The 22,276-nt window shown below is 42.7% G+C and overlaps 1 protein-coding gene across 2 annotated transcripts in view; it reads right to left on the bottom strand.

Annotated features, from left to right (window-relative positions):
* LOC135917411 (uncharacterized) overlaps positions 1–22,276 on the bottom strand; it is a 24,057-nt gene extending 1,781 nt beyond the window's left edge. Inside the window, exons 1-6 of one of the 2 annotated variants that reach the window (XM_065450983.1) lie at positions 21,919–22,276; positions 18,523–18,595; positions 16,769–16,890; positions 14,649–14,783; positions 9,638–9,739; positions 8,328–8,421 (exon numbers count right to left, since the gene is read on the bottom strand). In XM_065450983.1, coding sequence (XP_065307055.1) covers positions 8,380–8,421; positions 9,638–9,739; positions 14,649–14,783; positions 16,769–16,890; positions 18,523–18,595; positions 21,919–22,026 — 582 coding nt within the window. In that variant the 5' untranslated portion in view covers positions 22,027–22,276 and the 3' untranslated portion in view covers positions 8,328–8,379. Of the gene's footprint in view, positions 1–8,327; positions 8,422–9,637; positions 9,740–14,648; positions 14,784–16,768; positions 16,891–18,522; positions 18,596–21,918 lie in introns of those variants that run through there. The other variant, XM_065450982.1, reaches the window with a different exon arrangement.

Raw genomic sequence — 22,276 nt, 5'->3', positions numbered from 1 at the left:
AAAATGGGTGGTTGGAAAATTCCAACTGTTTTCCTGCTGTGCAGCCTCGCTTGTTGATGAGCTTGGCTTGTACCTAGTTCTTTTCTTCGAGCTTAGTTGACAAAGTGCATTCCAAGTAGCCTATTGTGTGCAAATGAGGGCCTGGCATGCGTCTGTCTCCTCTGAAGGAAGCCCGCAGTATCAACAACGTGCATTGTGCGAGCGAGTGTTCGTATCATCCTGCAGCTGAGTTTATGCGTGTGTGTGCTTCTGCACAGCCTAGACAGTTTGCTGTATGTTATTTCACTGACGGATGTATTTTACTGGCAGCTTTGTTCTAAAATGAGAGGGGAAAAAAGATGTGGCCAAGCGTACTGTTTACAATCAGACGTTGAAATTACGCTAATCATTCTCCAAAGTTCTTCTTGTAAAAGAAATGTAAAATAGTAGACTCGTCTTTCTTTCAAGAAGCCATAGTGGCTGACACGCATTCCCCCTCTTGAAGTGTTCGGCAAGACTAAATATTCGACAGGAAAGCTATTTCCGGCATATTAAAATGCGAGGTTTGAATCCGCAGGTCAAAAGTAATCGTTGTTTAACCCGGTAATCACCAAAAATTGGAACTTGCTCATTTTTATTTGTGGCCATTGAGAGGAAATATGTACAATAGAAAACAACACAATATTGTTTGAGTTATAGCTGAATTAGAATAGCAATAATTAATTGGTTGAACTATCCACATCTGAAACGTCACTAACATATGAAGAATGCAACTATGGGCTTTTGTGTCAAGCTTCCCACATATGTTATAATCTTCAGGTATCAAACTGGCATAGCATATATGATAAGTTGGGTATTACAGGATTAAAATGAATTTGGGTGTTCCCTCTTGCATTCCCACCTCTCTAAAATCAACTATGAAGTGGCCATGCAATATATTCATGCCGGATATAAAACATGCAGAGATGTATGCAGTGGTTTCAACGCATCCTTCTGTGAGCTTTCAAGAAAATTGGCAGATTCCATCTGAGCAGTTGCCACAGATGACATAAAGCACCAATGAAGTGCATTTCGTATGCTGCCGTGGGGACGTGAAAATCCAGGATGCAGCATTAAGGATCTGCCGGACCACGTTACGCCTGTTCAGCAATGTTGCGATTGCGTAGACCTCTGTTAGGCTATGAAGAGTAGTTTTTGTGACATTAGGGGATCGTTACACCTGTCGCATTTATGTAGATGTTGCTTTCAGCATCTAACCATAGTAGTATATAAACAATTAGTTTCTCACATTCGTGACATACCAGTAGATAGCACAAACCGTCTTGAAAGGCAATAATGTGCCCGAGCTGCTTCAGGTCTCAATATTACGATGCATTTTCACATTACAGACAGCATCAACAATTCATGGGGCATGGGATCTAAGACAAAGCTGAATATTTCTTAAACTTGGATACGTAGCCTGGATTTCGCACTTGCTACCTACATGAGTGCTACTGAAGTAGTGTTGTACTGTTTTACTAGCTGCATACTGGAGCTGACCTGAAATTCAGCTTCATCGCGGAACTATCGTCCTGAAACTTTTGATGCCAACCACAGATGTGCTGTACTGGCACTGCCTGGAATGCCTACCTATCTGGAGGAATTGAAAAGGAACAGCCACAGAAGGTCTCTATAATGATTGAAAAGCAATACTTGACATGTTTACCCGCTGAGGGAGCTGCTGCACTAGTGTGAATGGACTGCACAAGAAAAGACCAAGCACAAAAGGGATTCCGTATCTTTGACGAGGAATTTTATACAGGTGGTCTCGAGCTGCTCCGCAAGCTGCCACAGTCGTCGCAAGCAGTTTTCCGAGAGGCCGTTCACAACCGTGAAGCCATTGTCTGGTGATCATGCTATGCCCATCAATCATTTAGGTGATTCACCTCGCATTAGTCTTCTCAATAACTGGGGAAAGCTTTACACAGACCACCCGAGACATCCACATCCTCGCTACTGCCTGCTGGGCATGGTCAGTTTTGAGAAATTCTAGACTCCACAGCGAGACTGGGTTTATAATGCAGAGAGCAGAGAAGCTGCTGCCTAGTTTGAGTGCACAGTTTCCAAGGGAAAGAAGATATGTTCAAATGATAACCAAATGCCATCACTCCCCTGATCTATCGTGCGATATTGCACGGATGTTACCACAAACCTTTAAACTAGTTCAGGAACTGGTAGTGGACAAAGGCAAGCAGGAACAAATATCCACTCATTTATGTGTTACATGACATCATCAGCCTATCTTATGTCCACTGTAGGACAATGGCCCCTCCCTGCTATCTCCAATTACCCTGTCCTGCGCCAACGCGACTGCAAGAGGATATTTGTACTTTTTTTTCATGCAGCATCAGCTAGGGACATGCATAATGCCTGTAGGTCTGACGACGTTGACTGCATTATATCTAGTGCTAGGTTATCAATACGGGGAAAAAAAGTGGATGCAGCTTCAATGGGTCGTTGCTTAATCGCACTTTAAGAAATGCTCTGAAACAAGTGCAAAGCAATGTTGAGTCAACATTGTGTTAGTGTGTTTTTTGCGTCTGCATTTGCACCTACCAAAGCAGACATCGGCCACATTTCTGGCAATCTTAAAAGGTAATGTCACAGCAGTGTTCCAGTCTTGACTCGCCCTGATACGGCAATGACACGTGGACCTACCCAAGCAAATGTTTCAATGGAGTGGGTGCTGCAGAACAAAGCGAGATCGTGTTGCATTTTTTTTCCCTTTCATTCAATAAAGCTGCAGTCAAAGAATGTTTGCGTGGTCAAGCCTGTGTGTTTCATTCAAATGACTTGACGCTATCAATAAAATTTCAATAGAAACAAGCATGCAAATGTTTGGGACAAGCAGGTCCGATTTATGGAATAGTTAATATTTTCATGCGAGTGTTCGCATATTGAAAGGTCGCCAATAATCAGCAGTAGCAATGTAATTTACGTCCATGTCAGGACGAAGGACTCTACGAGTGATTTATCGATGTCTTGCGTCAGCTAGCTGTGATCCAGCGCTTGCGCTTTTCCTAGTTTCACCACGCATCACAATAAAAAAACAAGGGGGCCTGTGGACATCTTGGCTAAAAGTCGTACACAAGTACAGTCGATTGCGTATTTATTTCTAAGAGCTAGTCTCATATCTAAGTGAAGCGCATTCATGCTCATCTACAGTTTCTGTTGCAGATGGTAACTCTTGTACTACAAGCTAGCATACAGCAAAACATCATAACCAAGCACGAACTCAACAGCTGTGAGCATCATGTTGAAGCTTCAAGCGCAGGCAGAAGTATGCAAAAACATTACAGTATTTCATCAAAACACAACACCCATATCTGTAAGTTTGGTCACAGCAAGCTTGACATATTTGGTTGCACTGACAAATTTATGTACAGTGGCAGAAGCTCTTCAATTGACATGTCCGTTCTTAAATACTGTAGTAAGTACTATTATGGTTATGAGTTACTTGTAAAGAAATTTATATGGAACAGCCATTCAATTCATGCCACAAATTCTCCTGGCTTATATATTTCTTTCAATCCCTGAAGTTACTAATGATTGCCAAAAAATGGCACTACAGTGCATACAATGATTCACATGATGAAAAACATACATTGCCGTTGAGTATTTACCATGCAGTCATCCGCTATGTAGCTAGCAGAGCACAATTGCTGCAGCATACACAGTTGAACCTCGCTATAACTAACACAGATATGACAAGCTGTTGGATATAACAAACTAAATATAAAATTTGCTATTTCTTGCATCAATATAGACATGTATTCGTATAATGAAGGCATTTTTGTAACAGGCGCAACTTCGTCACAACAAGGTTTAACTGCACCTGCATTCTCGATAGTGACAATATCGTGGTTTTTTGCACTGCGAGTGCAAGTGAAGAGCGCTAAACAATTGGCCAAGATGCGAAGACACCGTGCACCACATTGTGGCAACATTCGACGCAACGCTTCAAACCTCTCGTCTACTTTAAGTAGGTAGGTTTATCACTGGTATTAGTGTACCAAACCACATTCCCCAATACAGGATGAGTGAACAGCATGAATGAACATGCTTTGACGTGATGAAACCAGCTACCCAATTAGTGCACTGGCAACAGATGGGCCATTGTGTTTTGACAACACGTTTATTAAGCTCCGCATAACTCTGTACGTGTGGCTTGTAAAAAAGAAAATTTTTAAAAAGCGTATCCGCGGACATCGGCGATATTATGCTCCAGATTTGAACTCGCCTACTGCAATGGCAGCAGGCTCTCGCAGAGGACACCAGCATCTTGCTTGTTTGCTCCTCAAATAATGGTGCAATCTTACCGAAAGCAACTTATTTGCGACGTGCACATTGTCATCCTCATCCACTGCTGTATTTCTTGTTATGCCCTCCATAATACATGCATAGACACCACCACTTTTGCGAGTCTGCGTGGCACACAGTACCCCACAGAAAATGCCTAGTGCGAGTCCCGCACGATAGCTCAGTGGTCAGTGTGTCCAGCTCCCAACTACATGCTGCCGCAGGAGCACGAGTTTGAATCCTCGACGGCGGTTGTTGGTGAAGTTTTGTTTTTACGCACCGTGGGGGAGCTCGACGACAACTTGATAACCACGGCACATAGCAGCTACGTAATGGAACGGGTATACAGACAGACGCAGCGAACACGTTTGGAACTTTTAACTGCTGTTACGGTAACATTCAGTGATGCCAGCACTTTTTTGTTGTTGTTACAGACACATCAACACCACAACGGAGCAGCCAGTAGCTCATTAAGTAGCTAACGCCAGCGAAATCTATGCCGAGCCTTTGGCTTCTCTCATATGTCCTGTCCTCGTGATCCGCTCAATGTATGCATACCTCGGTGGTCATAGATCTGTCCAGTCTATTCACTGGCTCTGTTTCGCAAACACTGCCAGGGCTGAGAAGACTTGTTGACAAGCAATGTCGGGACGCCAGGAGTGATAACAAACGTCCTTTGTTTCCTCAGTGAGCGATAACAAAGATAAGCACTAAGATGAGCAGGCCCATTGCATGCTCTCACACCCGTGTCCTACAACAAGATGAGAATTACAAGTGGCACAGTCACGTCAGTCAGCTTCAGCCTTTCAAGACTGCTATTTGCCTCCAAATTATTTTAAACCTGTTGTCATTTTTGCTAAGCTGTTTGATAGCTCAAAATTCTTATTTCAGCATGGGAAACTTAATGCATAGCCTATACTAGCGTTTTTGATATGCCAGAGTGAGTTTTCACTTGTATAGATAGTTCTGCAAACCAACTGATTGAATTGAATTGTATTGAATTGATTGAATTTGTACACTAGTTTAGCGCAGGGCTGGGGTAATTGGAGATCGCAGGGAGAGACCTTTGTCCTGCAGTGGACATAACACAGACTGATGATGATGATGATGACTAATTTAGCTTTTACTCTAATAAGATTTCATTTTTTTTCTTTTTTGCATAAATGTACTTTGCACAGGCAAAAATTAAGGTGAACACGTTTTTACAATTTTTCTTGATGTGAAACTTTGGGCATTACTGGGTTAACATAGTATGCAGCATGATGTGTACCATAAGAGCAACTCTGAACGATGCAGCATTTGTTGCCACCTATGTCACCACGATGGCAAACAATGGTATAGCAAAGATTCTAGCCTAATACAAAAATGTGTATGCAAGCAAGTAAGCAGAGACACAACCTGAAATTTTTGGAAAGCTTTCCTCTCATAAAAACAGCAGGGATAGAAAAGGCCATGAAAATCATAGCTGACTTCACAAGCACCATGGTTAGGGCACAAAATTTAGCAACAGAAGCATTGTATTCATTTTTTCAGGCAAGAATATGCCTTCTTTGACCAAAGAACTGTCAAGATTGTTTTGAAGAATATATGCTGCCACTTTAAATTGGCCCAGCAAAGTTTTCTCTTTGGTGTTTTTTTAATGATGTAAGGCACACACTTTGAGGATTCCAGAATGGTGTTAAACCTGACCAGCACAAGCATGACAGTACCGACACCAAATGCAGGCCTTGACTGCAGAACAAACGAAAAAAATCATCACAGTCATTTGCTTGGTGAGTTGGCACATACTATAACCATGGCGGAACTAGTGAAAGGCGCAACGTAAGAAGACTTACGCAGAACATGTGCTGGTCTTAAAGGGACACTAAAGGCAAATATTAGGTCAAGTTATAGTGATATATTAGTGCTCGAGAATCTCCAAGGCATCAATATTATGGCGAACAGAGCCTTAATAATCGAGAAATTGAGGTAAATGTAGGTCATGATTAGAGATTCCCCCAGGACATTGAAGTACTTGCCCGATGACGAAAGCAAACCTCAGTTAAATTCTGTCTCTAGTACACAACCACTCGTTGCAAAAAACAAAAAAATCTTTGTATTGTAGTACAAGATTAAATAAACTGATACTTGCCCAGTTCTACTTATTTTTTAGAAAAAGAACACAGTGTAATTACCTTTGGCAATGACGCCGGTGGTCGACAGGTTTCATTTTCACTCAACTCCTTGCTGCCCTGACTTTAGCGTTTCAGTAGTTTTGTTATCGCGTAGTGCTATGCTAGTTTTGCTGGCTCGCGAAACTCGCAGAAACTGCAAGTTGCAGAGAATTCAACTTCCATGTGATGTCGCAGGATGCCCGAATGGTCTACGCCACTTGACCAAAAAGCAGCTGCAGCGGCGAATCCACCGCTCTGTTTTGGCTCGGTACCGCCGTCTGTCGGGTGCCGTTTTACTCACTGACGGCAGCAAAGGGTCGCGATGGCATATGCAATGTCACCAATCCCCCAGTTAGTTGGCGGGAGATTTGAAATTCTAGAAAGGTATTCAGACCCTTCAGATGCGATTTTCCCGTAAACTAAGTCTTCACTTGGCACGGAACAAGCGTTGCGAGGTTTCTGGAATGGTGTTCAAGCAGTCAAGATCAAGTTAGTATTTGCCTTTAGTGTCCCTTTAAGTGAAGCACTTAAAAATGAAAACTTACAAAACTTCAATAATAAATCATTCAAAATTAAAAGTGTTGGTGTGCTAAGCAGGAAGGAGATGCTGTGGTACAATACCACGTGCAATTCCACATTCTGACACCTGCTTTTCCAACATGTTCCAAAGGCTGCAGCAGTCAACAGTCAGAGCCATTGCATGTCATATCAGAAGTCCCATGGTGCCATGTGTCATGCGCTTTAAGCTTAAGAGGAAGCTTTGGCTCAGACCAAACTACGACGCGGCCTATTCAAATACATGTAAAATGCAAAAACGCTTTTCTGAGATAACCCCTAGACCGATTTTAACAAAATTTTTTGCATTTGAGAGAGAAGCTTGAATTCTAGTTACTGTCGAAAGCAGTATTTCGATTTAAGGCCTGAATTTTGTGAAAAGAATTTTCAAAAATTTGAATGTTTGAAAAAATAGAAGCACAAAGTTGGCAAATTAATAGCTATGCATCAAGAACAGATATCATGGTTCTGTAAATGGTATTCATTAGATCATTGAAAGCGGACAAATTGGATATGTCAATTTATATCTTACGCGAATTTGTTAAGTCGTGTACAAGGGTTCTGCAAAAGCTGTATTTCCATATTACTAAATTTTTTTTAGATTCATGTGTAACATATCAATTTTGTCTGCTTTAGATGTACTATTAGACTCAATTTACAAAAGTGTGATATCGTTCTTCATTGCTGAGTTACAGAGTTGTAAACTTGATAGTTTCATTTTCTGAAAGGTTTCGATTTTTGCCAATTCTTAATAAAATATTCATGACCTGTATCAGAAATTCGAAACCAACAGTCACTAGATTTTAAGCTTTTCTATTAAATGCAATAAACCTTGCCAAATTTGGTGGAGTGGTTGAGGAGAAAAACTCATTATCCTTTTACATGTATCTACAAAGGAGCACCCGAGCTAAAGCTTTCACTTAAGCATCATATAAATGTGTTGAAAGATGGCATGTTCAAGTTATGTCCAGGTCACTAAATAATCTGGGGGTTGACATCAAAGTGACTGCAGCCACGTGTACTGAGGAGTGCTGATGTAGTGACAACAGTACCACTGCAGCAGCTAAAGCCAGGTCAGGCAATGGCCAGACAACTCATGTTGCACATATGAGGAAGGAAGGAAAGAGAAAAGCAGGAGGGCAGGGAGGTTAACCAGAATAACGTCCGGTTGGCTACCCTACACCGGAGGAATGGGAGAGGGGAAAACAGATGACAGGGAGAGAGCTGGGGGAAGGACAGAAGGAAATTAGAGGTGAGTTCGCTGACGCGGTGGTCTAACAGTAATTGCACGAATAGTCACAGACGTTCACACAAGCCAGTCGTCCTCAAGAAGCACAAAAGTGCCTTCACCACTTTATAGGCCAACAAGCAACGGGGGGCGGTGTTCCAGCAGCACCTGCACGGAAAGTGGCCTATGGTCCAGTTTTTTGAGAGCGTTAGCAAGTTCTTGTCTTCCTGCAGCATATCGTGGACAGTGGCACAGCAGGTGGTCGATATTTTCTTGGGTGCCACACACCTCGCATGCTGCACTGTCGGTCACTCCAATTAATGTAGAGTATGCCTTTGTGAAGGCAAGCCCTAACCAAAGGCGACAGAGAAGCGCAGCTTCATGTCGAGGAAGTCCAAGTGGAGGTCGGAGTTGCAGTGAGGGGTTTAATCGATGCAGTCGTGTAAGTCTTAAGTTTGGCGAGTTCCACTTGGACAGTGAGAGACTGTTGTATATGTAACGAAGGGCTGCTGCACACAAAGCAGTGGCCTTTTATCATCACATGCTCACCACCTACACTCACTGCAATATTTCCCAAGTGCAACAACTTCAATATGCGATGAGTCATCAGAGCATAAGCAATCAGTAAAAAAATGCTGTGCGCACAAAATTCAGTACCTTAATCTCAGTCATGCTAATACCACACAGCACAAAGTACTGAACACACACACACAAAGAAAATATAGATCTTCATTCACTCTGACACATTCATCTCTCAAATTTTTAATGACAGTATAAACCCAAGCACGACTCGGCTATTACAGAAGCTTGGCCGGGCCAAATTTTGACCAACACAGTTCGTGGCCAAAGCAGTGGACTGCCAGGACTGTTTCACTACAACCTATGCGTAGTCTTACAAACTCTGACCACTGCAGCAAAGCCTAGGGCTCGCGTTATGCCAATCAGCTACGAGAGTGGGCTACGGCTTTCAGAGAAGAGAGGATGGCACGCCCATTATGTCCCACTGATCTTTACATCAAGCTTGCATTCAGTAGGCAAACAATCGGCAGAAGCCGATGGAGGAGCACTTTATCTGGCTTGCTGTTCTGATTGGCTAACATAACCCATAACTTTTGCTGCATTACGCATGGAGTTGCCGAGAATGGAACATAGGATATCCTTCATTATGCAAAAAAGAGGTGAGGCGTGCAGACAGGACACAAGAGTAGAGAAGTGGACAACACGAACTTTGCATAATGAAACCTTACCAACTAGCTCAGCTTTCTGTCGTTCTAAGAATATCCTTCATCCTTCAGTACAGTGGTGTAATACAAAAGCTGTCAGTGTCTATGTGACAGGGGAGAAATAGACTTGCAATCTAGCCACAACTGGGAAACAGACTTACCAGCAGTGCTTGCCACAGCAGAGTCTGTTCTTCCTTCTGCCAACGAATGTAAGCCTTCAGTGCACGCTGCTGCTCGTTGTCTCTGGGAAGCCACTGTTGTGTCTGCAAGATGAAGTGGATTTTTTTATTAAAGAGTTCACCCTCGTTCATCATTATAAGCCTGTATTACGTCCAATGAAGCTGAAGGGCCTCTCCCAATGATCTCCAATTAACCCTGTCTTGTGTCAGCCAACTCCATCTCATGACATAAAGCATTAAAGGCCTTCAGAATGTCTTTTCAAAAGTACTGGCCAGAGATGTGACTGGCAATTCTGGGCTGCAAGCATTTTACCTGTCAGGTGCGCAGCTACGAACTGCCCCAAATCATCAGTTCTGGTGGCAGCGGTGACCAAATGCTATGTCGTCCGCCGCATATGCAGGAGGTTTTCATATCAAATCCTAGTGCCGCGGGGAATGCACAGGTTTTTTTCAAAGAGGTAGAGATGTACCCCAGGCCGTAGTCGTGGCCCAGTGGGTAGGAGGCCCGGCTCAGCTGCGGGAGGTGCATAGTTCGATCTCTACCGCCAGATACCCACCAGATTATAAGACAGGTGGGTACAAGCAGTTCCCTCCCTGGCCAGGCGTCCAGTTTCCAAGGGTGAGTTGCTTGGGAGAGACTGCTATGCTTGCTGTGCAAGAACCAAGACAAAGAAAACGCCAAACAACTTGGGATTGCTGTTGGTTCCAATCTGGCAATTTCTCATAATGTGGGTGCCCTGAAGCATTGAGGACCCGTATTGGCCAAGCACCTGACCAGGAGTGCATTTGTACCTATTTTACCAGCAGGCGCCCGGCGACAGCTCTCACCTGCCTCTCAGATCCAGATTGTAACCGTGTTGGATTAGCACTGGCAGCAATCCTTTGCAAATTTCTATAAAGCCCCCTTACGAGATCAGAACCAACTACAGACAACTGAGCGCCGGGTCAGGGGACATGTCTAAATATTAGACAAACAGGTGAATTCCCAGCGCCACTGGGATTTTATCCGAGTACCTCTCGCATACGAGGCAGATGCTCAACCATTTGATCACTGCTGCAGTGCCGAAATGTATCAGTCCTGCAAAGAACTGATATTTCGCATTTTAGCAAAAAATTTCGTGTCGTGACTTGACCTTCTCCGAATGTTTTCATCTGTCCTGGAGTGATGTCAGGCTAGGATAGGGGCCAGATATCCATTCTCAAGGCAGGTGCACTATGCATACATCTCGAACAAGGCGAGTCACAATTGCCCCAGTCTCCTCAACCTCTTTGGATTTTGTACTCTCCCTGCTCCCAATGCGCCAGAGAAGAAAGTATTCTCTAATATTATGAGACGCTTACAGAGAGATAGTGTAACTGTACATGCAGATCATCGCAGAAGACTTTAAAGTCAAGCTGCATGTGTGAATAAAATGAGAGAACTTCCTCAGGTAGGTATAATTTAGACAGTGCTAGCTTAGGGGACGCAAGCGGCTTGCACGCACAAGAACTAGGGGCGACGGTACTGCGCATGTGCAGACCGCTACGCCTACTTGCTTCCTTGGGTTGTTGGGGCGGCCAAAAACATCGCTGCCCCTAAGAGGTCCTGTGCGTTCTCTCTAAGCCGAGACAAGCCAACCAACCCGCCACACAGACGGAGAACATGGCTGCGCCAGGGAGGACGCGGGCACGTGTGCATTTCACGGCCAACGTGGTAAAGAAGCTGGTTGCAGAGCACAGTGGCATGTCAAAATTTGCAGGAGGCTCTAAATAAACAAAACACAGACTACAACGGATTAGGCTGCACAAGACACCTAACTGCAGTTTACCAAACATATGTTTGGATTGCCTCGGCTCGGCCTCAGTCGTAATGTAGGTGCACAGATAATTTATAAATCTTTTGCCTAGTGTTGACAGACATCGTTCTTATATATATTAACTGCTTTTAATAAAAATAGTTTAATGTACTTTACTTCATATGCTTGATTTCACATTTTAAACAATATAATGCAGCCACGATCAGACGCTAATGGCACTGCGAGCGCATGCAACCTCAGTGTGGCTTGCGTTTGGGGCCACTAACATGTAATGTGTTTCTTCCTGCATACCCAAACGCAAACGCACCCAAGCGCTAGGGGCCCCAACGCCTTGCGTCTCCTAAACTAAAACTCTCTATTATCAAACTGAATAATGCCTTTAAAAATCTAGTAGCCATGTGCTCGCCCTTTCTTTTCTGGCAGCTGGTGGCTGCAAAGGGCTCCACAGCAGCAGAGGAGCATGGCATTTGCATTTCATTCCGGCCCTTGCACCACTGGAGACAAAGCACACATGACAAACTGGATTACAGCCACCTATACTACTGCGGCAGATGTGCTGGTTAACAGCTGTTTTTTACTAAATTACGCAATAAAAAAACAAACGCTACCTAAACATCCTCATTACAACACTAATATGGCTTCCAAGTGTTAACAGCCCACAAATACATACATAATACAGACATGCAGGAATAAACAAAATAACAGGCTTTATATATATATATATATATATATATATATATATATATATATATATATATATATATATATATATATATATATATATATATATATATATATATATATATATATATATATATATATATATATATATATATATATATAATTTATTTATTTATATATATATAGCTGGCAACCTTCATTGGGTTTGGCACCCAAATATTGGAAAACCAACTAGCTACTTATGGGAACAGGTTTTACTTGTGACACCAAGTTATACTTGGTGTTTGCATTTGTTTGTGAAGCCTCTTGGTTATGTGAAGCCTCTAGTGTCTCATCCTCTGAGATGTGTTAATCACGGAAAATTTTATTTGCTGTAGTGAGTTCTATGTTGTGGTTGCGTTGGTTCGTGTAATCTTGTCTGAAGCCCCTTGTGTGTCATGTGTATAATCATGCAAAAAAAATTCATAGGGAAATACAGGTGTGTATTCTGAAATCTTGGAGGCAAGAGACGTTATTCTCTTGGCACGCATTAGGCCCTGTGTGCAAGATGCCTGAAGTTGCTGTCACAAGTCATTTCATGACCGGGCCACACGGGCACAATAAAATAACTGCTTAATGCCTTAATGTTTAATGCCACTCACACGACGTCACACAAACGTATTTAATGGCGTTAAGGCTTAAATGCAATTTGAGGCACAGTACATTCTCACAATACCTTCGGCCGTCGAATACATACTCTTGCTATCAATGTTTATAGCCACAGCTGCACTTGAAAGATGGATTTCTGAAGTAAACTAAAATAATTTTATAAAAAGCATGCCTAGTAATGTTTTCAGTGTTACTTTTTGAACTTGTGCCAACAAAATTTTTTGCATGTGTGATAGTACTAGGATTGTGGAACAAACTTGTGCAGCTGATGTCATGGTGATGTTTAATGTCATTAAAAATGTGCACGTAGCAGCAACTTCAGACATAATGGCATGAAACTTAAAGGGGTGGAGACATCAAAATTTTCGTTCATGCGTTTGTTGATTCAAACGTTGCGTCATGCTTCAGGGAGCACGATACACACAGCGGGATTCATATTTATCCGATAAATAATTTAATAATAGCATTCTTATACCGAGCGATTTCGGTTTCGGTTTCTGGGCTCCGGGGGATGCTATGACGTCACAGAGGAGGAAACGCAACATGGCTTGGTCACGTGGGCCACAAAAAATAGTGACGTAAAACTATGCTGCGTCGTCTGCTCGCGCATACGCGTGCTCTGCCAGCAGAGGTCAACTGGCGATTCGAAGTGCATGTCGCGATTATTATAATTATTGCGAAGAGCGACAAGAGCGGTAAGAAAATATTGCGGCTCGTGAGAGTCGGTGATTCATTCCGAAGCGCCGTAAGCTTTAGCTTCGAAGTGAACCGGAAAAGGCCTAGCCACGATATCGGCGGCGCCGAACGATCAGAGGCGGTGAAGCTGCCGTCGGTGCACAGAGTGACCACTCCTCGGACGCTGATTGGCCGCTTCGCCGTACGGCTGCCGCACAAATGGGTCCCGGGCCCGTGCTCTCTACAGCTAGGAAATCTGGCCGTTCGCGAGCAAAACCGCCGTCGTACAGGGGCCCGCGAACGGCAAACGGCGTGCGGCGAGTTTCCGTGCTGGTAACGTGGACGGGCCCTCACATTGAGAAAGGCCAAGCGAACAAGAGACCGCTCCGAGCTGCCGAACTATGCGACTATGCGGGGAGATAAGCGGACAACACGAACGCTGCATATCCTGGTCCCTTTCGGAGTCGGCCGGCTAGTGTTACACTCAAACGTGTAACGTCCGCACGGCAACTCGCCGCACGCAGTTTGCCGTTCGCGGGCCGCCGTGCGGCGTTCGTGTTGCCCACTTTTCTCCTCTTGTGTCCGTGTCTGCATGCCTTACCCCTCCTTTGCATTAAGAAAGGATTTCTATATGCCTGTAGCTCGGTCATAGTGGAGGCTATGCCCGGTCGCTCGACTCAGCAGGCTCCGTAATCGGCATTTCATCGCCGCTACTCATCATACGTCACGTTTTTGTGCTAGTGTGCTATGACGTCAATATTTTCGTTCCTCCTCTGTGACGTAGTAACTGCCACGCTAGCGATGGGTCTCGACTACGAGAAGGAGTTTTTAATGACTTTTTGGAGCTGAATTAAAATTATTTTGAAATGTTTGCAGCGTCCAATACCTCGTTATGGGTGTCCTTGCATACGGAAGCAGCCTACAACATGCTTTTTATAGCCTCAAAATTTGGTGTCCCAACCCCTTTAAGGTCCCTGGCACATGATGACATTAACTGCACACGTGTGACATGCGTATTAGTTGCAGTTTTAGGAGAAGAGCCTTTAGCTTTTGTTTTTCTCTTACATATGCATTTATGAATGCGCACAGGTGTGCCTTTGTTTGCACTTTCACTTTTGCCTATGCCACAGCACTATGTGCCCAGGAAATATGTTAAATTTGTACTGTAGGCGTAAAACGAACCACAAACTGACCCGGTGCAGCAGGGACGCATGCTGCTGCATAACAGTCGCAAGACTCTTGAAGCTCAGGCACAGTTGTGACCACGCCAGCCGACAGGACTCTAGCCCCGCAGGGACAGGCTGCTGCTGCTGCTGACCGTCTTGCTTCTACAACACCGACAGGATACAAAACGTTACATGAGGTGACACAACAGGGAACGATAGGACACAATGCACCACACAACATGGCCCAACACAGCACAATAAGACACGACGCAGCACTAAAAGGTGCGACACAATCTGGTAGAATACAATACACAACATGATGCCAGGATACAATGCAAAACGCGACGTGACAAAATACGATAGGATACAGCACATGACGTGACGCAACACAATCTGATATCATACAATACAATGTGACATGAAAAACACACGCAATACTATATGACAACACATGGCATGGCATGATATAATACATTTGCATTTCATTCCCACCAAAGTCATGCATGTGGGCAAAAGCTGCTCTAGAGAATAGCCTGAAAGCTCAGAGCTCTTTCTGTATGAATGACCAGCGACACCAGCATGCAACGGCACAACAAATGCAAATACACATCAGCAGATACAATAGTAGGTCAAATGCACAAAGCTAGAAGCACAACAGACAGATATGTAATGAGAGAATGCAAGGACAGCAGCAGAACTTTCATAATACTGAAATTGGAAAAAAGAAATGACAAGCACGATTTTTTTCAAGGATTTCCCAATGTATACAACATGTTAATTTACAAGATTTTGTAGCGCATATAATTTAACATAATAAATTATTCAACATAAGCAAGATTAACTTTTATTAAAGGAAACAGTTAAGCCATCAATACTCAAGCAGTTGCTACAGGTCTCTTTTGAGCTTAACCAGTTTCACTAGGTAATAATGCACGCAGCCACCCGTGGACAGAATAATAACAACATGGACAGGGTCAGCACACAGAGCAGTCACACCTAGTTCCCCAGTCATGTCCGTAATGTGACACTTGCTAAAGCTGTAGCACCTGAAACAGTTCCTACAGGTTGCTCTTACAATAAAAATGGAAATGACTGAGTGCTTCTCCAGGCTACTGTATATCCCTTCCTGGTTACATGCACGCAGCAAGATTTAGCACCAAGCACTTCAAAACTGTCATACCTTTCAACACTTGTTAAAAGCTAATTATTGCGTACTTCCTACTAATATCAACACAAGTGACGTCAATGATCGTTTCCCACATCCCAAAGAATCAGATGATTTCTTCATCAATGAACGGCAGAAGGAAACAATTCAGAAATCATAGTTAATATAACATGCAACGTAAAAGTTTCCCACACTGATCAATAATACCAGCGCTACATTAGCTGGTGCATGGTGCACAGCAGCAACAGATTCAGTTTAAACTGATTAGAAAATCGGGTTCCTGCCTGCTGCACTGTAGAAACTGCTGCAACTTTTTCTCTATGTTCAGCCATCGCTGCTTTCACTGATTCTGCATGCCCTGCAGCTTCACAGCAACACAATGCGATACAACAGGGAACGATTTAAACGACCTTTAAAGCCGCACCTGATGGCAGATCTTGTGTTTCAGATTTAGGGTTTCATGAGGGGTTTAGGCACGTAAAATTAAGCCTGCAATACATGCTGGCTCCATAGCTTTGTGTCATTGCTGTTAGCACCATAACCATCAAGCCTACTTTATGTTCACTTCAAGAACAATGACAACTCCCAGTGATCTCCAGTTACTAATGTCATCACACAAACTAGTTCCTTGCCATTTTCTAATGCGTTTGCCTTCCCTTGGCACCAATTCCTTTACTCTAGTAGACCCACGGTAATCTACACCAGGCATTAGGCGACCTTTCCAACTCCGTTTGTCCATACTAACTTCAGCTTGAATATTTGCTACCTAGTTTTACTCGCTGATCCATGCTGCAGTCTTCCTGTTTGTTCACGTAGCGCCCTACAGTTTTTCATTCTGTCACTCACTGTAAAGCCCTTTCCAACCTGCTCAAGTTTCTTTGTCATCTTTTAAAGGTTGGCACTCGTACAATGACAGCAGTACCCACAGTATCAAAACTACTACTGTTTGATCAGCATGTACGTAAGTGTGACAAAATCTCACCTTGGCTACACCAGTCCCTACAGGAGAAATGATCCTTTGCAGCAGAATCAACAAGGCATTTTCTCGTGCCACAAGCCAGCCGATCGCCAGCATTGCAACGAAGTTTGATGATGGTTCAAACTCTGCAAAAGTATGGTATAAGGGTTCATAAAGACCATAAAGAAATAAAACATGCAAGGTTTACAATAGAAACGATTGTCATCATTACTGCCATAATCAAGGGTTCTACGTAGAATGTTTTAAAACTAACTTAAAACTGTTTTAAGTGCATTGACAACAAGGACAAGCGAGTGGTAACACACAAGCACTTTTGTGTGTACACTCGCTTGTATTCATTGTTGAGGCACTTAAAACAACCTTAAGTATGTCTTGCCAACAAGGCCATACATCAACGCTCGTAAATTTTAAGCTAAAGCAGTTTTATCTTACTAAACATATTATTTATTTTTGGAAGACTCTTCAGCAGCCTATCTGCTGAGGGTATTAATGCTGCAATGGCATAACTATGCTGTTTTAACAACCAATTCCTTCAAGATGTATTTCATTTCTTTCCTGAAAAGCTGTACTGCGAGACCATCTGCCTGGTCAGCGCAATATTAAATTATAAGACAAAGTGAAATTAGAGAAATAAAATTCTGATCTTTCAGGCACCATATTAGGTAAGACTGTGGCAGCTATATTTATTGCTTTATAGTGCCGTTGGTTGCCATGTGCCCTAAGGAGCAAAAGTTCAGAAACCACGGCACTGACAAAAAAAAAATTAATATCTTGTGGCACAGCCATGCAATGTGGAATTTAGACAGGGATTCACATTCAACGTGAAATTCACTATTCAGTCTGTGCATTGCACTGGTCGGACATGCAGACGTGGGCTGTACCACCTTAATTTTCACCTCCACGCTTATACTATGTTTCACACGTAGCAGACAATGCTACAAAGGCTAGAGAAACTTATCTCAGTGCCTGCATTCATGTGAAAGAATTATCACGCCGCATATGAACGAAAGATATAAGATACGTTCCATGTAATTCAATGTCAAATTAGATTTCGTACTTTCAGGTCGCAAAATATGAGTGAATTATTCCATGGCTGGTACTGCAGATTTGAACGTGTTTACCACCGAACAGTGACACATTTCTGCAATCGGCAGCTATTGTGCACCGCTTCATTTCCTGACCTGTACAGAGTAATCGCATCCTGGAAGCATGAAGGTGCAAAAATAATATATTTGAAGGTTTTACCTAGTTTTACATTTACAAGTTGTAGCTGTAATATATGAAGTGGTAATTTCGTAGACAGTGTTGGGGAAAAAAAAGACAGCATTGCAAGATGCATGGAGTTCAATAATTGCACTACTTTTGTAGCTTTTGCAACACTGCCTGCTAAATTTGAAACAAAGTATGGGGTGCAAAAAAAATCTTTTTTTCTCGATGCCTGTGGTCTTCAGACTTTGCTTGCGAATGTATTTCACATGTAGACCATCATATGATGTTACTTTGAAGTTCCACTGCATCTTCAAGTTACACCACACGTGTCACAACTTCTTCAAATTTTTTTTCTTTTTATACCATCAGTGACTTCTGGTACAGGATTTGTCCAAACTGCCCCTTCTTTTATATACGGAAGTGCAACACAGTTAACTTTTTTGTTCTCAGCAGCTGACTGCAACTTACCAATTATAAAAGAAACATGCTTACACCATGCTTTCGCAGTGGCAGCAAAAACCTTCTCATTACTCAACTACGCATTTCACCTGGCATGGTTGGAGTCACATCTCCAGTCACTAGTGCTTCAAGCTGCTGCAGGACAACTAGGAGGCCCTTGTCCTGCAGTTAAAGAGAGAACCAGCACGTGATAATTGCATACATAAACCTTGTTTTCCAAGTGGAAAAGAATCAAAATTTGTTTTTGGTGACTTTTGGTGAACTGCAGTCTTACTAACAGCTGCTTCAGATGAGTGCAGCTTGTTCGTTACAACCATGCTTGCTTTGTAGGATTTCAAATGTGTAGGGCTCGGCTTCTCAGTTCGATGTATTGCTCATAGGTGGCAGCGCTATACTGTGTTCGCAGAATAATTCTTAAGAAAATTTTGGTAGTGCATGGTTGCTTCATAATGTGGCCTGCCAAAATGGAATTGAAGATGAGTTTGATGTATGTAGAAAGCAATAGGTATATGCGCATTGCAGTTGTGGGAAAATTGCGCATAGAGTAATGATAGCTGTTTCAGATGAGTGCAACTTGTTTGTTACGATTATGCTTGATTTGCAGTGTTTAAAATGGGCAGTTCAATGAGTTGTTCACAGGCGGCAGCACCATTCCACGTTGGTACAACAATTTAGAAGGAAATATCAGAAAGAAGTGGTTGCTTTACAATGAAGCCTGCTAGCATGGCATTGCTGATGAGTTGACATAGGTGAAAAAAAAATAAAAGGAAAGCTAAGGGCACATGCTGTTGCAGATCGAGCAAATGACCACTGCAATTTTGTTCTTAGAGTGAAAAACACAATAAGAACACATAAATAAATGTGAAATCTAGTACTATCAACAAAGCACAACAAGTAAAATGTATATACCACACGCACACAAGTTGCTGAAGCTGCAATGCCTATTCAGTAAATTGCATTTCTGCTGCTTTTAATGCTGCCAGCTTCCGGAATAACAAAGGAAACATACTGAAATATTCAAAGGGTCGAAACTGAAGAAACAATATAAATATGCAAGATGTAAAGCTAGGTCTCATATCTAAAATTCACAGCACCCTAAAGGAATGATCAAGTTTAAAGAGTGATGAATCTGAAAGGTACCGGTGGTTCAGTGATTTTGTAAGGGCGATTTCCTGCAAGAGGGCTTGACTATGACTGGTACAACATTAATGCACAACTGCAACTGCAGTCAGGTTAAATATTTTGAAAATCAGAGATATAACATAAAATTACAATTACAACTGCTGCTACCAACACACAGCATGAACAACAGCACAAAAGACAAAAATCAAAGCGGCAAGCACAGCAACTAAGGTGCCATAATAGGCCAGTTGATTCGTATACATGAAAGCAGCGCAAATGGGATGAGGACACAGACAAAAAATAAGTACACAGTAAAAGCACTGAGCTAATAACTGACAGTCTACGCACTCTGCAAAGAATAAATGCAAAAAAACCCTGTCTGCATGCTCACCCTCGTACTATGAACACAGGCTAAATTTTTCGAGAAGATTGATTTCACGGTCAAGCAGGGTGTTAGCTCGACGGAACCAAAATTCCAGAGCATCAATGATTCCATGCATTTTTTTGTGTCACCGTACCTTTTGCACTGCCATCATAATCAATGTGAACAAACTCACCCAAGTTCACACCCTTATGTAAACTGTAGACACTCTATGTTTATATATACTGCTCTGGAGGGTACATGAAATGTATGTGCATATGCGAGACGTTCGCCAAAAAATCACAATCGAACAATCTGCAATCGCACTTCTAAGGACCGTAGCAGCACCACAGCACATATGTTGTAGGTCGACTTTTATGTTAAGCACAGAAAAGGACGTGGAGACTTGTTTTGAAGCAGTGCACAAGCAAATGCACCTCTCTACCCGGTTATCTTCTAGCATTAAGGGCACCATGCACCTCACACACAATTTCCTCTGTACATATAAATCTGGCGAACGAACAAGATCCGATAGTTCGAAGTTAGCGCTTGTCCCCGTGTGTCTGTTTCTTTGTGCATATGTTTTAGTACGCGCTGGTATAACCTCAAGATGCAAAGCGAACTGACCCAGTCTTTCACCTTACTAAGACCCATACAAAGGCGTACATGCGTGTCTGAGGTGCTCCTCCGTCATTGGGGGTAAAAAAGCATGTTGCCAAAGAAAGCAGTTCTTGCTCTGACGAAGACAAGACATCCTTGTCAAAACACTGGCTCCAGTGACATGCCTTGTTCAACGTTTCTTCATAAGTTCGAATCTCCACCTTCCTTTGCCCCTGTCTTGTTCGCCAGTCAATTACAGAATCTTACGATGGCTGTGTCACATTTTACAAACAGGGTCATTGTTCTTGATTAGAACTGTTTCTTCTGTTTATTTTACCATTTACCTTCATTGTTCCTCAGCTTCTCGGCATGTAACATTTTCGTCTACATCAATGAGTCATCTTTAATTTGGTGTACTGAATTTTATAATAATATTACTAGTGGGAGTGGGAAAGATAACAAACAGAGGGACTTTCTTGTGATGTCACGTGGCTTTGATTATGAAGCAGGCCATGGCTTTTATTATTGTTTCAATAGTAACTTTAGTAAGTTCAATGGTATAGCTTAGGTTAAATGAAACGTAAATAATTGCTTACTAAAGTTGAAGGTGAGAAAACAGGGTCGCCAGTGTACGACATGGTTAGATGTGGGACTTTGGAGGCTGCAGGGAAGCGTGTCAGTGAGCTTAGTGAATCTGTGTGATCTCGTTGGTGTTCACATGTCCACAGCGTCACAAAGAGTCGAAAGCAACTCGATAGTGTGTAATGAATGTAATTCAACACAGGCTGGTTTCCTAGCCCCACAACATTTAATTCTTTACCACAGGTAATTGTTTTATGCTCGAAACTAATTCATCAATCCGTTAACGTACATAATCTCTGCACTTAATAAGTCTTGACACTCTTCTCGGTAAAAGCGCATATGTCGCTATAACATTTAGGCAGTAACACGTACTCACATCGGGGGACATCTTTAGCATTTCAAACAGGTTTTATTCTTAATGTTAAACAGGTAGAAGTTACAGGCTAAAGGGACATAATATCATTGCTACGCAAGATAAGCATGCAGTTGACATGTTCTGATTGGGATATATGCAAAATCATCACGTGCAGCGGATCGGAGTGCGCCGAATAGTAGTGTCACGTGGTTGATTCCCGTCTGATATCAATCTTGATACGTGTTTTTACTGTTCAACGTGAAGCACGCAAGGTGTACGTCTGGACATTGCCTAGGTGGCTCGGGCCACGTGAAACTAACAGTGAGCGCATAGAGATTATAGCTCACTTGAATGTATGTATATGGTCGAACCAAATCATTAACTATGAGCAAAACAAATCACGAACGCTCATCTCAGAAACTCCGCGAGCAAAAATGAGAATCCGAAAGATGAAACCAAACTCACGCATGGTGCCGAATCGTTGAGAACGTCGATTTCCGACGGCATAGGACAAAGGCCACTCGCTGCCAGCATCTCGAATAGAGAGGAAAACTCTAAACGCGAAGTGTTCATGATTTCTTTCGCGAACGAAAGAATTTCCTGTCAACTCGTAACCAACGTCAGCCAACAAAATTTCTAAGCGAACCGCTCGTATGTATGATACATAGAGAGTAACAATGTGTACGTCTACCGCACAAAATAGAGAAATGAGCCATCATGGCGTCTTCTTTTCCTTGAAGCAGCAGTTTTATCCACCCACATAAGCAAAATAAGACAAGTTTTCTTTAGTCGTTCTGAAATTTAGCAGTTGTACTGGTTGTAC

This window comes from Dermacentor albipictus, chromosome 7 (genome assembly GCF_038994185.2).
Source record: "Dermacentor albipictus isolate Rhodes 1998 colony chromosome 7, USDA_Dalb.pri_finalv2, whole genome shotgun sequence".
Taxonomy (NCBI): Eukaryota; Metazoa; Arthropoda; class Arachnida; order Ixodida; family Ixodidae; genus Dermacentor; species Dermacentor albipictus.
The sequence above is the reverse complement of the archived record's forward strand: the minus strand, read 5'-3'. Positions and strand labels throughout refer to the sequence as shown.